At 33.2% G+C, this 22,239-nt stretch overlaps 2 protein-coding genes across 7 annotated transcripts; one reads left to right on the plus strand and one right to left on the minus strand.

Moving 5' to 3' along the window:
- Positions 1-1,678: 1,678 nt before the first annotated feature.
- On the minus strand, positions 1,679-20,802 carry LOC126745674 (all trans-polyprenyl-diphosphate synthase PDSS2). Of its 2 annotated transcripts, XM_050453633.1 has the most exons (9): positions 20,784-20,802; positions 14,877-14,953; positions 11,507-11,716; positions 5,735-5,853; positions 5,501-5,675; positions 5,199-5,446; positions 5,000-5,140; positions 4,810-4,943; positions 1,679-4,751 (listed from the first exon to the last, which is right to left on the minus strand). In XM_050453633.1, exons 2-9 carry the CDS (start codon positions 14,903-14,905, stop codon positions 4,608-4,610), a joined length of 1,200 nt encoding a protein of 399 aa, XP_050309590.1. In that variant the 5' UTR covers positions 14,906-14,953; positions 20,784-20,802; the 3' UTR covers positions 1,679-4,607. The 2 variants fall into 2 exon arrangements, with proteins under 2 accessions (XP_050309590.1, XP_050309589.1); XM_050453632.1 differs by lacking the exon at positions 20,784-20,802 and having other exon boundaries at positions 14,877-15,159.
- On the plus strand, positions 15,486-20,008 carry LOC126745672 (uncharacterized). 5 transcript variants are annotated; one of them, XM_050453627.1, is made up of 8 exons: positions 15,486-15,877; positions 15,962-16,051; positions 16,206-16,318; positions 16,375-16,464; positions 16,525-17,056; positions 17,162-17,513; positions 18,414-19,714; positions 19,773-20,008. In XM_050453627.1, exons 3-8 carry the CDS (start codon positions 16,314-16,316, stop codon positions 19,896-19,898), a joined length of 2,406 nt encoding a protein of 801 aa, XP_050309584.1. In that variant the 5' UTR covers positions 15,486-15,877; positions 15,962-16,051; positions 16,206-16,313; the 3' UTR covers positions 19,899-20,008. The 5 variants fall into 5 exon arrangements, with proteins under 5 accessions (XP_050309584.1, XP_050309587.1, XP_050309585.1 ...); XM_050453630.1 differs by having other exon boundaries at positions 16,380-16,464; XM_050453628.1 differs by having other exon boundaries at positions 15,486-16,051; positions 16,117-16,318.
- Positions 20,803-22,239: the final 1,437 nt, after the last annotated feature.

Genomic DNA, 22,239 nt, shown 5'->3' on the forward strand with positions numbered 1-22,239 from the left:
GGTCTCCGGACCTAACCCCACTAGACTTTTTTCTTTGGGGCTACTTAAAAAGCAAAGTTTATAAAACCCCACCTGAGAGTATTGAGAATTTAAAAAATAGAATATTTCAAGAATGCAGAGAAATTAGCGGGCAGACCCTTGCCAATGTTCGTAAGGAGTTTGAAAATAGGCTTTTTTATTGTCTTGCTAATAACGGTGCGCATTTTGAACATTTAATAAAATAAATTTGTTTTTCTACCCTACCGATTTACACTTTAATTGCTTCTTGGTCAATCAATTTTATTTTTTTTACAACCATTGATAGCATAATGAATGCCCTTTAAAATAATGTATCACACCATGGGGTAGCCATTTGACATACCAAAGTTTGGCGTAAATAAAATATTCATTATTTCTAGACATTTTCGCTAACTATTTGCTTACACATTTACCAATTTCATTTTTTTTGGTACCGTTGAATAGAGAATTTTAGGCTCCTTACTATGATGTATCACACGATGGGGGTTTCCAATTGACATATTAAAGTGAGGTTAGCTGGAGGTGAGGAGGTGATTGAGAGAACTTCAGTAAATGCATAATTAAACGTCCCCCTGTATATCTAATTTGACGTGTTATTATTACTATTACAAGTCACGTTTGGTGTCTTTGATAATGTGCACCGGATTTAGTTTTAAATCACTTATTAATACACTTTGCTTATTGTGTTTACCATCCTATGTTTAGAAAACCAGATTTTCCAATAAAAAGTGGTGTTTTATGGGTAAATTGGTCAATTTCCAAAAAAAAGGATTAGTTTCTAGCCAAAAAATCAAAGTTTCGAATTATATTTAATTCATTTTAAGGTTTAAATTAAAATAGCACATATCACAGGGATAAAAAGGTAGATATCATACATGAAGGCCGGTTACGTACAGGAGGCAATACAATTAAAACATAACAGAATATATTATTTAAATAAACCGGTAGACTAGAGAATTCTGTACTGAATGAACGTGGGCTAGACAAATAGTTTTCTTCAGAAATTGACCAAGTCACCCACAAACCCTTTGGTCACTAATTCGCAAGAATAACCTTGTATAATGAATCAAAATAAACCTACAGACTTACTTCAACCTCTTTGATTGTACTTCCTTCAATTCTGAACTCATTCTGATTCACATTAAAAATAATTATAGTTAGCTAGTCTTTTATTGGACATTATATTAACACTATGTACACATACATACATAAAACTCAACGTAAACAATCGCCAAGATTTATATTATTATGTACATAGAAATATAATAATGTTCCAACGTTTTCAATCCGTGTGCAGATTTTGCATACGATTAAATGACCGCTATGCAACGAATCAAGCCGAACATATTTAGCCTTTATCTATTACCTATTTAGAAAAATCACTTTTTCTTAAATAGTAATAAAATCCTTAAATGTCTCTTTACAGCACAACTCTTTCTTGAGGTTTTTTTCTAGCGAGGAAAAGACTAATGGTCCATTTGTCTGCTGTCCTCCAAATGAATAAATAATGATAATGATTTTTTTTTATTCATTTATTCGTTTGTTAACAATAAATAATCTAAGTAGCAACTATTAAAAAGGCAATTATATTGTAGTTATTAATAGGTTTCTCGGTGTTACTAAGGGGTTAATTGAAAGCTAGAAATGCATAAACTAAAGGTTGTTTAAAAAACATTAATCTATTAGAAAATTTAATAAAAACATATAAAATACAATATATCCCATGACCAAAGTGGTAACATAATAGACTGAACGGATTGTAATGCTTCTTATCACAGTATCTTTCAAATAAAGGTACAACAATGTTACTTTTCTTATTCTATGGACTAGCATACATTTCATAAATAGATTCACAATTTTATAAAAAGTACTTGTTACTTACAAAATTTGTGTAAATATTCTTTAAAAAAATATATAAATACATTATAACTTCACAAATCTCCAAGATTGTTAACACGTTGAGTGCCGCAATGTTGCTAAAAAGTCTAACCCATCTGGCCACTTTTTAATTTTGCGATATTTAGTTCAAAATAGTTTATGTATTAATAATTAGGTACACATTTCGAGTTTTAAAAAAATTAGTTAAAAAAAAACATATTTTTTAGTGTGAGTCAACATATGTTTCACGCGGCCTATGAGTAAAAAGTTGTCAGTTTTGGCCACGTGAGACATCCGCGTTTCACGCAACAAGATCATGTGTAGTAGGGCCAGTCCTATTGGCAAACTAGTGTGCGAGGGCAGTGGGGTGCAATGAATGCGTGACTGACCGGGATTGTTTGAGCCTGTCTGTTACCATTCGAATAATTTGAATTAGTTGGTTTCGGGTCGTTGCTTGATTAGGTGCGTTTATTGCGAGTATAAAAAATACGCTACTAGAAGGATCAAGCGCTGTTGCAACAACTCATGGATGAGTATCTCTCTGATGATTGTCAAGATTTCAGTGATGGTTCCTCTGATAACTACATGCCATCATCAAGCTATTATGATTCAACTGATTCTGAGCCACCAAATAAAAAAATAAAAACTAGGATATATGAAAGGTATATAGTTATTTGAAAATTTTAAGACATAATTTAGACTGATATTTTTTATTAGGCCTAGCATCAAGAAATGTCAACCCTCAACATCACATGACCAATTATTGCCAAATTCAGGTGTGACGGATCAACCCTCAATATCCTATGACCAATTGACCAACTCTAAATGTCTCGGAGACAATAGAGGAAGTTATAAAAAATTATATGGTAGATGTTGATAACGAAGACGATGATTCTGCGAATTTGGATATGACCTGGTCTCCTATGACAGGTACCAATATAAAAAAGTTTGTCGTTTACAATTTTTCAGTATATTATTGGATGATGAAATTTTTCAGTTAATGGCTACAGAAACACATAGGTACGCCGCTCAAAAACTAACAGATCCACAGCTTGAAGTAAACTAGACTAAGAAAGTGGAAAGAAACTAATCCCGAGGAATTAAAAAAAATTTATAGGAATTTTACTTTGGATAGGTCTAGTGCGAATGCCTCACTTACATTCTTATTGGTCGAAAAAATTTACTATAACAAAATTAAAAACATAATGTCCCGCAACAGATTTCAACTTTTACTTGCAATGTGGCACTTTCATGATAATAAGGATTTTTCTGATACGAGTAAACTTCGAAAACTCGCTCCATTGTTAAATTTATTAAAGTCGAAATACCAATCAGTAGTTGTTCCAGAAAAAAACATATGTATCGATGAGACATAGGTACCATTTATCGTTTCGCCAGTACATTAAGAACAAGCGGCACAAATTTGGTGTAAAATTGTTTAAATTGTGTACTAAAGGTGGCTACACATACAATCTAAGTGTTTATTGTGGCAAGGAGAATAATAATAATGAACCTGTACCGACTCGTGTAGTAAACAATTTACTTGCTGACCTATTAGGCAAAGGGTATACACTATATACCGATAACTATTATACTAGCATCAGCCTGACGCACACTTCTTGCGCAAAATACTCATTTAGTCGGAACACTTAGGAAAAACCGAAAACTGAATCTAAAAGTGGTCGTTGATGAAAAAATAAATCAGGGTGATATTATAGCCAGGGAAAGTAACACGGGGGTGGTAATATCTAAATGGAAGGATAAAAGAGATGTCCTCATGTTGAGCACTAAACATACCGACGAAGTTGTTACAGTAAAACGGCGAAATAAAGAAGGTGTAAAGCCCTTAGTTGTGATGGATTATAACAATTCAAAGGCATTCATCGATTTGTCGGACCAACTAAAAGCTTATAATTCTTCACTTAGGAGAGGTATCAAGTGGTACCGTAAACTGGCGATAGAAATGGTATTAGGAACTTACACAAAATAAAATTAGTATCACTACTTTCAAAGAGATTTTGTGTGAAGAACTTCTAGACATAAATTGTGTTGACAATGAACCAGCGCCAAACAGGAATGAACAGAAACATGTGCTAACGGAGTGCCGAAGACGATGCATTGAATGCTATTGTAAATTATCCGAAGAGTTCGGTAGAAAACAGGCCCAAATGAAAGCCAAAAATACAAAATTTTTCTGTGAAATTTGTAAAAAACATTACTGTATTTCGTGCTTCTTTGAGGTACATGAATGCACTAAAAATAATTGATTTTTTGTGTAAAATTAGTTGAAAACATATTTTTGTTTATTTTGTTTTGTTTCAGAATGTATTTTGTTTTATTTTAATTTTAATTAGTTATTTAGTTTAACGGTTTGTAGAATTTCAAACTCACTTTTTTTTTGTTGATTTTGTATTTGTAATAAAAAAACGTAAAAACATGTTAAATTATTTACACTCTAAAATTCAATTAGAATACGTACATAATAACAGGCCAAAGTCATTTGCTGTACCCATAGGCCATATAGATTCGTTGCCTATGTATTTCTTATGGAGATGAGAATCAAGAGCTGTTGTACAAGGCTCGACAGTTAATTCGACGTGTGCAACACATACGTTTCACGTGGCCCCAGAAAAAATTAAAAAATTTAGTGTGAAACATATGTTACTTCTCATGGCACTCAACGTGTTAAAATAACCACTTTACCTGTTTTCCTACGATTCTTGTACAGCAGCAATTATATTAGCCAACGCAGTTCTCGCGTCAGATGCTGGAAGTTCGTTTAAAACCTTAAGAGCCGCCTGTGAATGTTCCTTCTGTAGGTTTTTAGTAAGTTCCAGACCTGGACCCTGTAGAACCTATTGAAAAATAATTCAACCTTTATTATACGAATGATAATATGAAAAAAATGCTCACCTCTTTTCTCAATAAATCATAATCAATATCATCCACATTTTCAGTTCCTCTTTCAATATGTTCGTAAAGTTCTGGCTTGTGCTGTAAGGTGAACATTAAGGGAGCACAAACAAGACAAAAAGCGCCACCAGAACCTAAAAATTAATATTGCAAAAAAAAAAAACGTTTTCTGAAAAAGGATATTCATTACCTGGTTGAAATGGTTCTCTATCCAAACAAGCTTGCCATGCTAAGGCCAAATGTTTTCCAAATAGATAACCTTTTTCTTGTAAATCTTCTGAATGCCCTGCTAACTTCAATGTACCTTGGCAAGACTTACCAAGAAGTGAACCTTAAAAATTAATTCTGTGAACATTTAACAGGATAAACAAAACAACTAGAGACCTCACCTGCATTTAAGACATTTCTTAAAGTCCATTCAGCCTGTGCGTTGCCTAAAGCTTCACTAACAACCAGAGGTTCCAAATTATTTTCAGTGAACTGTTTGTATTCCACTTGAGTCGCCTTTGGTTTGGCTGGTAGTGGATTGTTCTGCTTGTCCCTCGGTCCCACAAATTCTGCTTCCGCTAAGTCTCTTACAGCTGAACTCATTAGTTCTACCAGGTCTTGATTACGAAGATTAGCCAGTTCTATACAGCTACAAATCATTAGAATGACAGCAGATCGAATAGAGGTGCTGTAACATGTTTACCTGTTGCTTAACAAGTAGTCACCACTTAACAAAGCAATTTTATTTCCAAACATCATGTCTCCACTGACATCTATGTTGTTTGGAGGTTGTAAGTTAACTAAACCTTTGTGGACCAAGTGGCTTATCCTGATCATTTCTGTTACTTCTGCCAGTGCTCTTTGACTATGCAATACTCCTGAAACGTTTCAAAGTTGTACGCTATAGGCTTTGAAAATATTTAAAGAAATTTTTTACCGGCTGCTTTGTCTTGTTCCATATCAGGAATGTCTTCTGTATGTCCAGCTGCCTTTGAAATTAGTAAAACAATTAGGCCCCAAGCTTGCATGTTGTTTTTGCCATTGTAGATCAAACCTCTACAAATTGAAAGGAAAAGTACGAGGTTTGTCCGGAAAGTACGTATATAATATTCGTGGCGTCGTATCTACGCGTATAGGGGAGGGGCGGGCCGGCGTTTTCCTCTCTCTATACCATCCACTATACGCTCAGTTCGAGCCAGAGCGCTCTGCGAGTTATAGCGAATTTAAGTTTAGACGTTTAAAGTAACCCTTTTTCTACCTGCCGTCGGCATGGAGCTTTCTCTGATTGAGGAACAGCGAATTAACATCAAGTTTCTTGCAAAGCTTGGCAAGAATGGTCGTGAAATTTTCGAGTGCTTGAAAAAAGTTTACGGAGACAATTCTCTAAAGGAACCAACTGTCAACAAGTGGTTGAAAAGGTTTCGGGAAGGCCGAGAAGACGTGAAAGATGACCAACGGTCAGGACGCCCCCTCCACATCGACTTCTGAGGAAAACGTTGAACGAATTCGTGGTTGTGTCCTTAATGACCGTCGATTGACAGTTAGGATGATAGCTGAGAAACTGTCAATACCAAAAACAATCGTCCACGAAATCCTGACAGGAACACTTGAAATGAAAAAATTGTGTGCAGAAATCGTTCCGAAAATCTGGACTCCAAATCAGAAAACAAGGAGGGTTGGTTGTTGTCAGGATTGAATGGAGGCAGACAACAGGGGCGAGTTTCTTGATAGGGTCATCACTGGAGATGAATCAAGGTTCTACGAATTCGACGTGGAGCTGAAATCTCAGAGCAAGGAGTGGAAGCAAGCAGGAGATCCGAGAACAAAAAAGTCGCGAAAATCAAGGTCCAATGTGAAAACAATGTTGATTGTTTTCTTTGATTCTCGGGGCATTGTTCACCAGGAATTTGTTCGTCCCGGCCAGACAGTGAACGGGAATTTCTACGTTGAAGTTTTGCCTCGTCTCAGAGCTTGTGTGGCTCGAGTTCGGCCGGATTTGGCTCAACGGGGCAAGTGGATCCTTCATCACGACAACGCGCCTGCACATACATCTCTCGTTGTGCGTGAGTTTTTGGCTAGGAGCTCAATCATTATGACAGAACACCCGTCTTATTCACCCGCTAAATCGGGTAACTTTTTTCTGTTCCCCAAATGCAAAATAGTGCTTCGGGGGCGGCACTCGGGTGATGTGGAAGCCATCAAGTCCGAAACGACACGGCAATTGAAGAGCGTAACACCTGAAGACTTCCAGCGATCATACCAACAGTGGAAACGGCGTTGGCAAAAGTGCATCTTGTCTCAGGGGGAGTACTTTGAAGGAGACCATATTGAAATTTCTGAATAATTGTAAAATAAAAATATTATTCCACTTTTAAACGTATTTTCCGGACAAACCTCGTATGTTATTTGCAAACATACTTGCAATAAACAAAACTTCAAGGTAAGGGCTCACAAGTATGTAATTGAAGGCTAAAATGGAAATAGTGGTCAACAATAGGGCATAAGTCTATTTACTATAAGACTGCACAGAAATCTAACTTTAATGCCTACAAAAACAGTCACTGGTTTCAGGAGCAGGTATAGAGCTGTATAAATCGCTGCAAAGAAAGATGCTCATAATCAATATATTGAGAACTCAATCAATAAGGAATCAGCTATGTCTCAAAAGAGTAACTCGCCTAAAACTACCCATAGAGAGAAGTCTCTAAAATTAAATGCTAAAGGCAACAGCTACTTTGCCACCGTGGCTCAGGACATTAATAATAATAATAAATAATAAAAAAAATCAAAATATACAAAGTTACAATTAAACAGGTAAATGAAACAAACAAGACACTGAAGCAACATAGACGCCGCTTGTTAGTGTTTTGGTAGTCGTATCCAGTTTTAAGAGTCTATTTAGGGTTATAAAGTAAAATCCAGGTTCACGACACAATCAGAATTAAGTCACTAATCGATTCCTTTACACAAAACTATTTTTACTATTACCTAAATAAGCTATGTACCTACCATGTAAGTACCTACTCTTATTTTTTTAAATACCCATGATCTTTAGAAAAAAACATGAATATCTTTTCTGCTTATTTGGAATATCTACATTTCTAATTTATATCGGAATGTTTTCTCATAAACATCTTTTAAGTCATTAGACAACGCATTAAAGAATCTTGGCGCCAATTAGTTTTTGGACTCTTTTGGCATGAGCATGAAAATAATTAAAACTATAAGAAAGTTGATACTCTATCTTCTTCTTATTATTTTAAGACAGTGTCTTGTTTTTTCAAAGTTGTGACTCCGATGTCCAGCTTTCGTACCCACGTTTTATTTTAGGTCTTCCTGGTGGTCTGCGATTGATTGGTTTCTCTTTTTTTGCGATTTTAGCTGGTCGATTGTCACGCATTCTGTCGACATGATCTCTCCATCCTCTTCTTGTTCTGGATCATGCTAAACATCTTGCATGTCACATTGGGATCTGATGTTGCTGCTTCTCACTCTGTCCCTCAAGAGTCTTTCCCACAATTGACCTTAGCGTCTTCATTTCCGTTGTTCTGAGCAGTTGCTTAGTAGCGGCTATTTCTGCTCGTGCTTCTGTAGCGTAGGTCATAATAGGTTGTACACATGTCTTGTATATTGGCGTCTTGCTTCCGATACTCATAAATTTATTCCTCCATATTATATCTCGAAGGTATCCTGATACCCTAGCTGCCGCCATTGTTTGTGTTCAAACTTTTTCTTTCAGGTTTCTATTACTTCTGATATTAACATCTAGGTATTTAAAGGACATAATCAGTTCTACGCTTTCATTGTAACTTGCAGCCTCTCGGTTCTCTTGATATTGACAGAGTCTTCGCTTTCTGGACAAAAATCACCATGTTCAATTCCTTTGCGACTGTGTCGAACCTATAAAATAATCTTTACAAATTCTCCTCATCTTCCGATATTAACACCGCGTCGTCAGCAAAGCAATTTATTCTAAATTTGTTCGTACCCATTTTATATCCATTCTTTTCCCGTAGGTTTTACTTCTTTGATGATCTTATCCGTTAGGACATAAATAGTATTGGGCTAAGACTGTCCCCTTGTCTGATTCCTGTTGAGACGGGCATCTTATTGGAAAGTTTGTTGTTTGCTTTTGTAAAGGTGCTATTTCGTATGTTCATTTTTCTGATATTTTTAATTGTTTTGGGATTCAAATTCTGTCTTAATCTGTCCTTTAATAATTTTAAGACATCGCTAAGTCTTACCCTATCGAATGCTTTTGTTAAGTCGATAAACCACGTAAAGGCAGGTTTGTTATACTCGATTGATTTTTCGACTATTTGTCTTAAGATGAATATTGCATCTGTGGTGGATCTATTTTGTGGAACCCCTGTTGTTCTTCACTGATGCCAGTCTGTAGAATTTCTTCGGCTAGAATTTTTGTGAATAGCTTTCAAGGTGCGTTTAACAGACTAATGCCTCTATAATTTTATGAATCCATCTTTTCTCCTTTTTTTAAAAATTGGGATCTTTATACTCTGTATGCACCCTTCTGGCACCTTGGATATATACAGGATGTCACAAAATTCAGTGCAAATATTTTTAGAGCATATTGTTGCAGTCAAAAGAAGACTTTTTCTTTTTCCTATAAACATCTATCCTAAAATGCTCCTCCTCAGAGCTACAACCCGCGCTAATTGATTAAAGAAACTCAAATATTTGGAAGATTGACTACAGTTATATGTAAAATCTTTTGAAAATTTGCAACTCGTTTTCTTTTTAGTGCTTTTGACAATTTCCGTCTCAAACACTGATGTAAACCTAGATTCAGGAGGGCTTACCCTCTTATGATAGCCCATATCTCATGGTTTCCAATAGGAATGTAGAAAATCTAGAACACCATATAGTTAGCAAGGAAAAGTCCTCAAAAAACGGATACTTGCAAATTTTAAGGAGATTTGACACATAACTGTAGTCACGGTTTCAAATAATCAATATTTTGTTAAATTAAATTTGTGTTTCGTCCAATAATTCGTCGCCTCCATATTTGATCAGTTCATTATTCATATTATCCAAACCGCGCTCTTCGATTTTTCAGCTCGGACACTTTTGGTTTAATTCCTTCTATTTGTATCCTTTGATTTTTATCTGCGTTGTTTTTGGTGTTATCGTTTTCAGGTTCTAGTCCTATCGTATCTTTTATGTGTATGATACTCTATCCTTTAACAAAATTAATCAACCAAGCAATTGGTTGGACCAGTCTTCAAAAACAAGGAAAGACAGATTCAATTATAGGCCAATATCATACTTGCCTGTTAATTCTAGAATTGTTGAGCGACAGACTTTGAAAATAGACATTTGTGACCACTTGAAAGATATAAAACTTATTCTTTCGGTGTAATAGAACTACAGTGCTGCCACTAAATCATCTTGTACGTCAGGTCATTGAGGGTTTTGAACTGGATAGGGACATCTTTGCATCATGTCTGGACCTGATCAAAGCATTTGACTGTGTCTCTCACAGTAGTCTGCTCTGAAAACATGTTTCTTATGGTTTCCACTCGGATAGTGTTCTACTGACGGATTCTTACCTTTCTAAAAGGAGGCAACATGTATCCTAGAACCAACAAAACCTCAAGAGGCATTGGTACACCTGGGTGTACTCCAGGGCTCTGTCCTCTTTCTCATTTATGCAAATGATTTGGTAAACTTTCAAAGAGGTAATAATATTATACTGTCTACTGATGATGATTGACCACCATTTACACAACATATTAAAATTTTAAAGATTCCAACAGTCAGATGTGAAGAGATGGCTTTTGACAAATAAACTTTGACTTAATACAGCAAAAACTCAATCTATTAACTTCAGCCTCCGAAAAGAAGCACAGTCCCATCTAAATATTGCCAAATGCCGACAGAGTGTCTGTTTCTGGGGTGTTCACCTTGATATTTCCTTGCTTTGGGACCAACATGTCTCAGAGCTAAGTGAAAAGTTGTCAAAATAAATTTATCTTATTCAGAGTTTGTCATTTTGTTTTAAAATCCCTATTTACAGCTTATCATATTTCGTTATTTAGTTATTTCGCCTCAAAAATTACCAAGGCCATTCTGGAATGAGGACATTCTACCCATTCCCACAAGATCTTTGGCTTACAGAGGACATATTTCAGAATTCTGCAAAGTCTGGCATACAGGGATGATTTCCGTCAGATTTTTGTTCAGTTAGGGTTAGTGCCATTGCCTTGTCTTTTCATACTAGAGTTTGCCCTGTCGTTTCATACCAAGTTAGGACTCTAACAGTGCTAACTTGGCTCCAGAGTTCTTGAGACCTGCTAAAGCCACAATGGAACCAACTACTATGGTATAAAACTTTAAAAACCCCCAAGTGTTAGGACTCTCAGCTACACCAGTTTCAAAGAAAGAATTAAAACCTTCTAAAAAATAAATATTTTTATAACTTTGAAGAATTTGTAAATAATGATATCTTCCTGTGTCCTATAACATCTTTTATGTCTTATACTTTTTCAATTTAATTCAAACCAACCAATTTTCTCTTCAGTTGGATATGAACTTCCAAGTGATCAATAACAAAATAATTAAATTTATCAGAAATATATAAATATATTATCCAACTGTATCAACTACAAATTTCTTAATAAAATAAGTAAATAATGGATACATATATTGTTAGATATAAAACAAAATTTAAAAGACCTTACTTACTTACTTTGCAGTTTTTAACAATGGATGATTAGATCCGACAAGTTTTCTTAAGTGCAAAGCTACATTAGCAATTTCGTCACTAAGCAACCACCTCAAATTTAAAAAAGACGTTGGATATCCAACTATTTTCTCAGCCTCAGTGACAGCCCTGTTCCAATCTGGCTTCTTTTCTTGAGCTAACTTAGCAAATTGTATTTCAGATGATGATAAGTACCTGAAACAGATAGACAAAAGTATAATTATGTTTTTTTTTCTCATGAATCACCCTAACAATAAGAAAACAGATAAAATCATAATATAAAAACACAAATTTCATTGAATGTTCAATGCAAAGGAACATTGAAAGTGGCATTATGTCTAAGCCTCTGATATGAAACAATAAATGTTGTACAACTTGAAGAAACAGGCAATCAATATCACCATGTACAAGTTTGAGGATGAATATTGCACCACAGACTTCCTTACAACTGACAGGTATCATCAAATACAAATGACTCTCAATGAAAACGTAGTCATGGTCAACAATGGCAATATGAGGCCTATAAGCACAATGTCTCAAAAATATATGTCAAACCCTTTCAAGTGTGTTAATATGAATTTGGTGCTGAGAGAACCATACCTACTACAGAACAGTATTCTACGATTAATCTAACCATGGAACAATAAATGAGCCTGGTTGCCTCAACTGATTCTTTCTAATAACAAAACCATTTATTGTATACAATTGGTATCGATTCGATTAAATTTGCAGGTGATGATGATCTAACAATATTTATTGATATTTAGACCCAGCCATTCAACTAGTGGCAAACATTTGCTGTTTTTGAAACAAGTTGAAATGTCATTGATAAAAACATTGAAAAGGAAAGGAGAGGTATGTCCACTCTGAGGAACACCTGAGGTGAGTGTAATTAGGTCAGAGAGCACTTTATGATCAACCCAAACAAATGCTTTAAAAAAGTCACTATAGGATATGGCATTTACTTATTTACACGTTTTCATTAGGAGCAAGAGATCAGATTGATAAAATAAGAAATGTGTTGCAGCGGATCTTCTATGGCAAAAACCATGCTGAGAATTGGATAAAAAACCTCTGCAGAGCCAGGATAACAATACAGGATGGGATAATAATACTTTATTTCCATGGAAAACTAGAAGTCTCTAGAGAGCTATTAAATAGTATAAATAGGGGCAGTACAATGGGATACACATATTGTACTGACTAATTGATTAACAAATGTTATAAAAAACACCACAAATGTGCAGTATGTTATAATAATTATTTGCTGAATTAAAACCATAGTTGGGTTTAATTAAAATGGGAGTTTACATAAATGAATATAATATGCAGTGAACAAGAGAAGTTTACATCTGGAAACTCTGCTTCAACCAATAAGTTAATTTATCAAAAGGGTCTAACGGAGGGGTCTGACAGCCCCTGTTAGATGGATTTCTCTCAGGGTTTGGTGTGCTGATTATTCATTTGCAATCTACATATATTTATGCCTCTTATGTTCCACATGGGCTTCATTGTGCTACCTTAATTTCTTATCTATATTCATGAATGATATTGCCACCTGTTTGAAAAGTAATTTTTTGTTGTTTGCACGTTATATAGACTTATACAGTTTCACATTTTGACCAGGTTTGATTGCAGATGAATATTAAATGCTGAAGTGTTTTTAAATATGAAAAAATTTAATTAAAAAGAATCGAGGCGTTGCTTCATGTTATAATTCAGAGGGTAAAAACTTTCAGTATTATAATGCAGATCTTGGTATATTTAGTCTGATGAGCTAATTAACTTAAGGGCTTGGTTTTGTACAGTATATAAGTGCAAAGAGTTTTCAGTAGACTCTTAAAAGACTACTTCACTTGTTCTTTTGCTTTAAGATGAATCAATGATTAGGTCTCTTAATTATGTGAGCAGTTGCTTGACTGATGATGGGATACAAACTGAAGATGATGTTTTGAGATTCTTCAAACTTAAAAAAAGGCGCCTAATATAGTCATAATTTGTTTGAAACTCTTTAGCGTAATAGTAATTCTGGCCTGTTTCTGGGAAATCTTTCAAAGCATTATTATATATGCATTACTTTATCTAACTTTAAGCATCAAATTCATGAAATAATTTAATGAGATATATCTACCCTTATAGAATAGATCATTTGCTGATTAAGCTATATTATTTTGTTAATATTTTCAATTAGTGTTTTATTAATATATTATGAATTGTTAGTTACTGTGGTCTGTGGATGTAATTTAAATGATATAGATACATAATTTTGAATGATATGAATAAGTATATGAAAATATATAATTGATAATAGTATAGGAAATCTAAATCTATCTTGCTTGAGTAGAACAAGGCTTACACAAACAAATTTATTGTCATTAACAAAAATTAAACACAAAGGTCCCAATACAGAACCTTGAGAGAGAGAGACACCTGCAGGTTTCAGATTCTTTTACTACTATAATTTTTATTTTATTTATTTCTGTTACTCTCAGAATTCAACATATTATAGACAAGCCTAGGACAATAGTTTCTACAGAATAAAGTCAACTAAATTTAAAATACTACTAATACATTGTATTGGTTAAAAAATACACTAAAAATCTAAAAATAATACAAATAGAAGTTAAAATCCCAAATACAGCTCTGTTAAAAGGAAAGCACCTCACTTCTCATTAGAATGTAATACTCTACAAAAAAGTATAGGGTATAGTCACACAAGAGGCTACATATCATTGTTTTGAATTTCTTTTTAAATTAAGTTCCTTATATCTAGGTGGTAAAGCATTATACAGTTTTATTCCTCATTCACTCTATTTCGGCTCAAACTACATTGACTTAACACCAAGTGTTGTTTAACTCCTGTATTGTGGGAGTGCACACCTGCGGCTACAAGATATCTATTGATTTTAGGTAGATAATTAGAGAGTACAATGTCATGATTTAAATATATTTAAAATAAGGTTTACAAGACATATTGGGTTTAATATTAACCGTTGGTCATATTGGGGATTTTTAAACTCTAAAAACTTTTTCAATACTTGTCTTTGCTGCTCTACTCCATACTAACCAAAGAAACCACATTGTTGATCTAAATAAATCATAGTATGGTGTGACAGCTGCATGTTTATTACCAGTTAATCTAATTTTCTTTATAGCATATATATTGTAACATAACCTACAGCACAATTTATCAATATGATCACACCACAAGAGATTAGTGTCGATGTGAATACAGAAGTCATATAGCACGCTATTATTTAAATTGACTAGGTGAGAATATTATTGAATATTAAACCATATTTACAATAATCCACTTGTCTATATAGATATCAAATCAAAGTATTTATTAGATTACCTGTTGTTTTTGCCATTATTTACAGTCATTAATCCCGCTACATATCTAGATTGCCGCAAGACTTGTCCTGAAAGGCCCTGTGCACAAAAAACTTTGGATAGAGACATTTTCTTGGTTCCACAATTATAATTTATTGAAAGAAACTGTGTTAAAGAACGTCGAATATTCGAAAACCGAAAGCTATCAGTATTGCAGGTGAAAGTTGACCCCAATTTTTGTGTTTTAAATTGATATTCCAAGTCTGCACCGAGAGTCCTCTGTTGTTGATATTCATGTTTTGTTCAATTATCTTAAGAGCATTAGTCACCCGCTCATTACTGTTATTTCAGTAATTCCTTTATTTTAAAAGATATTTAACTGCGGTTTTGAGTAAAGTTATTTAAATTTCCTAAAGAACACCGCTACAGAACGTTTTTTTTATTTTTTTATTTTTTTTAGTTTTTAATTCTGCAATAATGAAAAAAAGTCGAAAATTCGTCTATAGCGGGAACATAAAATCATTATTATAAAATTAAGCCAAATGGTAAAATATAAAATTTTAATTAATAAAAGCGTAATATCAATAACCGAAAAATTGAAAAAACAGCTTTAAATTTCCCAATACCTGCGGCTTTTGCTGGCAGCTGGCAACGCAGCGCCGTGCGCCGCTTGTCTGGCTGGTGACGAGAGTCGTCCACCGAACGGGGGAGCTATTCGATATTATATCAATTTCGGTAATTGCATGCTACTGTTTTTCCGCTGTAATTTCTATACCTATGATTTTGTGCTTTTTGGGGTAGTTGTGTTTCGTGTTATTATTGTTTTTTCTTTTGTCTTTGCGTTTTTTATTCTTATCTATTTTATTGTGTATTAGTTAACCATTTTTATTGGCGGTTTAAAAAATTTTAATAATAAACAATGGGTAAACGAAAGGAGGGTAAAAAAGATGTGTATTATATTAATAAAAAATCTTTAAAACAGAGAATGAAACAAGCCCGATCTAATAAAATAAATAATTTAAGGTAAGTATAAAACAGTTTTAACCTAAATAAAGGTTTATTATTTACTTAGGTTTATTAAAACTTTTTAATCTTACTTTATTTTAGAACTGCATCTGAAACTTTTAAAAATACTGTTTCTGTTAAAAATACTGTTTCTGTCGACTATCTAGAAGAAAAGGCTCGCGAGGAATCCAGGTTAGTATAGGATTTTTTATAAGCATTTAGAGAAGTGCCTTTTTTAACTTTTTAATGTTTTTAAGGTAACTTTTTTGAGTATTTAGAATTTACAACAACATTATCCTGAAAAATACAACATATTCCATAGAAAAATAACTTTCATTTATTACAGTAATGATTTCATTTATTACCCTCGTGTGGTTATAATTATCAAGATTCTCAGCAACAAATATCGCCAACAATTTTGAATAATTATAGTGAGTTAAATGTTGAAGATTCTATGAGGTATGTATATATTACATGTTATTTTTTAATTATAATCTAAACGTATTACATTTTAGTATAGAAAATGATAATAAACTTGAAAATGGTGCTAAAAGTCAAAGCCAACAAGAAAATAATTTAGAATCGGCGAAAAAAAGAAAAAAGTGGTAAATAATTTAATACATTATTTATTAAAAATAATTATATGAAATTAATTAATTTTTTAGCAATGAATTTGAGATAGCAGGTAGGCGGATATTTGACGTTGAATATTTATTTAAACAATTTTTAAATGGGGAACGGCATAAACCGTTTGACTGCACTCTTGTGGATATGGAATTGATTAAAGAAAAGAGAAACGGATTATATAGTGAATTTACACTAAAATGTAAAATGTGTAACGTCACTAAAGTAATTTCAAATGAAGAAAATAAATTTCAACAACTTGAACTAAATTCTTCAGTGGTTTTAAGCACCATATCTACCGGACTAGGCTATTCACAAATTAATGAAGTAGCCGCTTCCATGAATATGCCATTTATGTCTTATAAAACGATTAGCAGCCACCATGAGAAAGTGGGTCATTTGATTAGGGAATCCGCATGGAAGAGTATGGAAGAAGCTGCCGCTGAAGAAGCTAGAATCGCAACCATTGAAGGCGAAGTGGATAAAGATGGAATTCCATGTATTACCGTAGTGACCGATGGGGCTTGGGCAAAGAGATCCTACAATGTCAATTATGATTCTTCATCTGGAGTGGTAATACTAATAATAATAATATCAAAATCGAAAATAAGTATTTTCTTTTAACTGTTGACTAAAAACATTACATAAATGATTAATGTTTTAATTTGTAATTTTTAGGCATGTATAGTTGGCTATAAAACAGGGAAGTTGTTATTTCTGGGAATAAGAAATAAATTTTGTTCGTTATGTTCCTGGTACGAAAATAAAAAAAAAGACGTTCCAATACATAAATGTCATAAGAACTGGAACGGCACATCTACATCGATGGAAGCTGACATAGTATTGGAGGGCTTTAAAAGAAGCATGGAGCTTTACAATTTAAAATTTACAAAAATGATTGGTGATGGAGATTCCTCGGTCCACCGAAAATTATTGCAATCAAAGCCTTATGGTAATATGTTGGTGCAAAAGGTGGAGTGCAGGAATCATTTGTTGCGAAATTTTGCCAAGAAAATTCGAGAAATATGTAGTATGTATATTTTATATTTTAATACCAGTATAAAGGGTGTCCCACTTAAAATGATATACATGGGGAAATCGGAAACCGTCAAAGATACAAGGTGGATCAAATGGGGAAAAAGTTACGCATTTTTGAGCTTAACAGTATGCTATTTAAAAATTTGCTTTGAATTAAATATGCAAAAATCCAATATAGCGTCCATAAGAAAAAAAAAGTTGATGATGGTCGGCAAAAGACGAAACGTCGTACTAAAAATCTAAAAATACCTTCATGTAGCACGTAAAAAGTTACTCTGAAAATTGCTTTTTAAAGTTTTAAAAAAATCGGATAAAAAATAAGCTTAGAAAAAAATAAAATCGATTTTTTCAAATATCGGATTTTCCGATTATCTTCGGAACCACTCGGAGCTTTTAAAATTTTTAAATGGCATATTGTTACAAATGACATATGACATATGACAATGACATATGTTTACAAAAATGCGCAACTTTTTTCTCATTTGATCCACCCTGTATCTTTGACGGTCTCCGATATCCCCATGTATATCATTTTAAATGAAACACCCTGTATTTTATTACACATACATATAAGCCATACAGGGTGTCAGGTTTGTACAAACTTCTAGAAGTGATAAATCATGTAAAAATAAACTTTTTTTTAAATAAACATAATATGTCCGGAAGCGGTTTGTTTTCAAGATACAGGGTGTTAAACTTTGTAAAAAAAATTTTTTTTTTCATATTTGTATCTAAGAAATGCGTTTATTGATTTAAATGAAAATTAAATTTAATTTAAATAAAATGATATTGGCAAATTTTAAACTTACACTATTAAACTCATACTATTAAACTTATACAATTATATAATGTGTATCTATTGTTTTCTACTTTCTTTCTTTTTAATTTGCAGATAAAAAACGAAGTAATTCTAAAAATGTACCTGTACCATTGGCGTTAAGAAAAGAGGTTTTGAACAGATTTTTAAGATTAAGAAGTGCGATAACAAAAGCCACCACTCACAGAATCGCAGAAGACACCACGATGGACCAAAAAATTAAATTGCTAAGGGGTGACATCTCTAATGCCCCAAGTCATGTATTTGGGGAACACGCCAGATGTAAAGAAATTAATTATTTCAAGTGTGATAATCCAAATTACACAAATTTAGTGCCAAGTATGCAGACTTGTGGAATTTATGAAGACATCTTAGTAGCTTTGCAAAGAATTATAGATAATGCAAGCAGCCTAATCCTCAATATGGACAATAACCTCGCTGAGCATTATAACAGTATTGTTAGCAAATTTGTTGGTGGCAAGCGTATAAATTTTTGCAAACGAGGTTCATATGAAGCTCGCTGTGAGGCAGCTGCATTGTCATTTAATTCTGGTGGTAGCTATTATGAAATCCTTCATAAAACCGCAATAGGCACAAGCCCTCGTTCCTTTACTAAGCGGTATATTCAGAGATGTAAAAAGATAAGGCTGTTTTATCAAACTAAAAGACTGCAAAAAACATTAATTTCAAAAAAAAAAAATAAGAAAAGAAAACAAACTCTTCCTGATAAGGATTATTGTCCTGACGCCCATTACATTTCTTTAGAAATAAACAGTGACGTTTTTATCTCGAGGAAAAAAGAAATCTTAAAAGATATGAAAAAAAGTCCAGAGGAAATAAAACATATTGAAAATTCTACAATTGGCCAGGCTTCTAATCCAAAATGGATACAAGAAAGATCACAGCGGATTACTGCCTCAAATTTTGGCAAAATATGTAAAATGCGGGCAAAAACCTCGCCATGTGGTGCAATAAAAACGATGCTGTATGGAAATTTTAGCGGCAATAATGCTACAAGATATGGAAGTGAAAGCGAGGCCCGAGCAATTTTAGAATTTGAAAATGAATTTAATTTAAAAGTGTCTCGATGTGGAATTTTTATAGGTGAACAAGAATATTATTTGGCAGCGAGCCCTGATGGTTGCATTAATGAACATGATTTGGTAGAAGTTAAATGCCCATTTAGCATTACCAACATGACTCCAACCGAAGCAATATTATCAAAAAAGATCACATTCGCTACATTGGAAAATAACCACCTACATTTGAAAAAAAACCACAATTATTACTACCAAGTTCAGGGGCAGTTAGCTATAGCTAACAAGCAATCATGCTATTTTATTATTTGGAGCCCTCTTGGCATGTTAGTTGAACAGGTGAGAGTTTTAATTGAAAACATAAATTAATTCTTTATAGTATTCTGTATTTTTTTAGATTGGCCGTGACGAACAATTTTGGGAGGAACAAATGTTACCAAAATTAAAAGCCTTCTACTTCAATTTTTTATTACCAGAAATAGTTGACCCGCTTTATCCAAAAGGGCTGCCTATCAGAACTTAAAATTCTTCCGTTGGCGAAAAACCTGTCAACTGAATCGATGCAGAAGCTTATTAATTTTTTTTTTATTTATTTCCTAATATGTAAAAACCTTAATAAATATGTATATACGTTTTTTATATGTTTATATTTTTTTGTTAATATACGTTTCGTTCGTTTCTTTTTTTTTTAATTTATTGCAGTATTTTCCCATAATTTCTAAATTGGGCGTAGCACGAATCTGGTAAAAATAAAGTGCAAAAATAAAATAAACTTACAGCATATCAAAGTGTATTCAAGATGATTTTTAACTGTCAATATCTCAAACACAATAATTAAAGCTAATATTTATAGATAATAGATAACTTATAGGTTATTATGTGTAATAAATAGTAATATTTTATCATTTTATTATTTGATTTGAAAAACCTATTTTAACATAATGCAGAATAAAATTGCGCTTGTGTCTTGTGTTTTGGTGCAATTTTTTTACAAAGTTTATTGAAAATCTGTATAAGCCTAAAGATTTTTTTTTAGATTAAAATCACAAAAGCGTATCCAATAAATGCTTTACTAATTGCGCAAAAACTTCTTATGAAGCAGAAATAGAATAAACTTAAAAAAAAAATAAAGCGCTTTTCTGGACGTCGACCACGACACCGCTCAAAAATTCACAACGCAATGCAGCCCGGATCGCTGCGGATCGATGGGAAAGCAAGTGACGACGCGACGGTACCGTGTTGTCAGATGTTTGCCGGACGGGCTAAACGACTAAAAGCGGATTCTCAGTTGGTCGCGCCGGGAATAGCGCTCTTAAACGTAGTATATACGTATATACTTGGCCGTTTAACAAAGTCCAAGGTGATTTATTTTATTTATTATAATTTTATATATTAAAAATCTTCTCACCTCTTATTATTAATGATTATTCTAACCTCACTTTTGAAATCGATAAAATATATAATATATACTATAATATAGAAAAAAAAATTGCTGAAAAACACTTTTCATACAGTATTTATGGCCTTTCAGCACCAATTCCATCATGCGTTAAATTGTTATGTACCTTTGCAATTAAACAATTTATTTTTCAATTACAAGGGTAAAAAAAGGTAAACAAACAAATTTGACGCTTGCGTACATGAATATTAACGGATAGTATGGTTATATGGTGGTTTTCATACGTTTAGTTCTGATGACCCCGGTGGAATCGTTAATTACAATTAATTCATGCTTAATTTTTTTGGTCAATTTGGACTTTAAAACTTTATGGAATGGAATATTTATGGTAGAAAATATTAAGGAAAAAGGAATAAGTATGGTAGAAATCAGTATGTCACCAAATTTTCATAATTTTTTTTATGACTTACTTTTCGCACAATCGATCACTGCCATTCCTAGCTTCTTTATCAAACTAAATAGAGTTTATAGGAATCTAGTTAAGACGTGAATTTATTTTACTTACTATATTTTATGTGATTTTTGTCGATCATCAAAAATGAATAAAAAATGCAACGATAATCTATGGGAATGTTAAGGGCTGAAATGTAAAGATCCCCAGTAACAATTTAGGTTCTAAAAAGGTTATAAATAACTTCTAGAACCTGTTTAAGAAAAATTATTGATTATGCCATTAAGCACAAACAACGTTATTTATTAGCCCGCATAACCTCCTGTAGTAAAAAAAGACCCAGCCCTAAAGAGGTTGTCGTTGCCAATAGGCCCTGGTCAATTTGAAACCAGATCGCATATCACAAAACCTATATACGAGTAGTTAATAGAAATAACCTTTATCGAACCCGAAGATGCCTAAAAGTAACCTGTGTAGAACCTGAAATCTTTAACGCCTACCTGTTTACAACCCTTTAGCAAAGTCCTTTTAGACTTTTAGGTGGTTATATAGTTTGGCCTGTTCGCCGGCTTTTGGCATTTCAGATACATATTGAAGTATTCAAATTTTGCCATTTAGTTTTAAATATGATGCAGCCAGGGTAAAAATAAGACAACGTCAAAATAAAAAGCAATGGCGACATTTTCAGTATGACTTTATTTTAGAAAAAAATATATTCTACTGGAATAGATGACCGATTTTCATTGCACACACCAGTTTCTTGAAAAAGTTGGGTGTAATTTAACTATAAAACACGCGCGCCTTTGATATCTTAAAAATTAAACATTATTCAGTGCCAATAAAAAAAAACAAAAAATTAATATATTTTTATTTCTGAGATGCTTTAGTGATAATATGTACTTAAATGCTCCAGTGTCTTTATATATTATCTAAATTGTTTACATATTACATTATTTTTGCCTGCATTTGGATAGCTTATAAAAATGGAAGAATTAAATTTTTTCTTCAAAATAG

The sequence above is a fragment of the Anthonomus grandis genome, chromosome 16 (genome assembly GCF_022605725.1).
Source record: "Anthonomus grandis grandis chromosome 16, icAntGran1.3, whole genome shotgun sequence".
In the NCBI taxonomy this organism is placed as follows: Eukaryota; Metazoa; Arthropoda; class Insecta; order Coleoptera; family Curculionidae; genus Anthonomus; species Anthonomus grandis.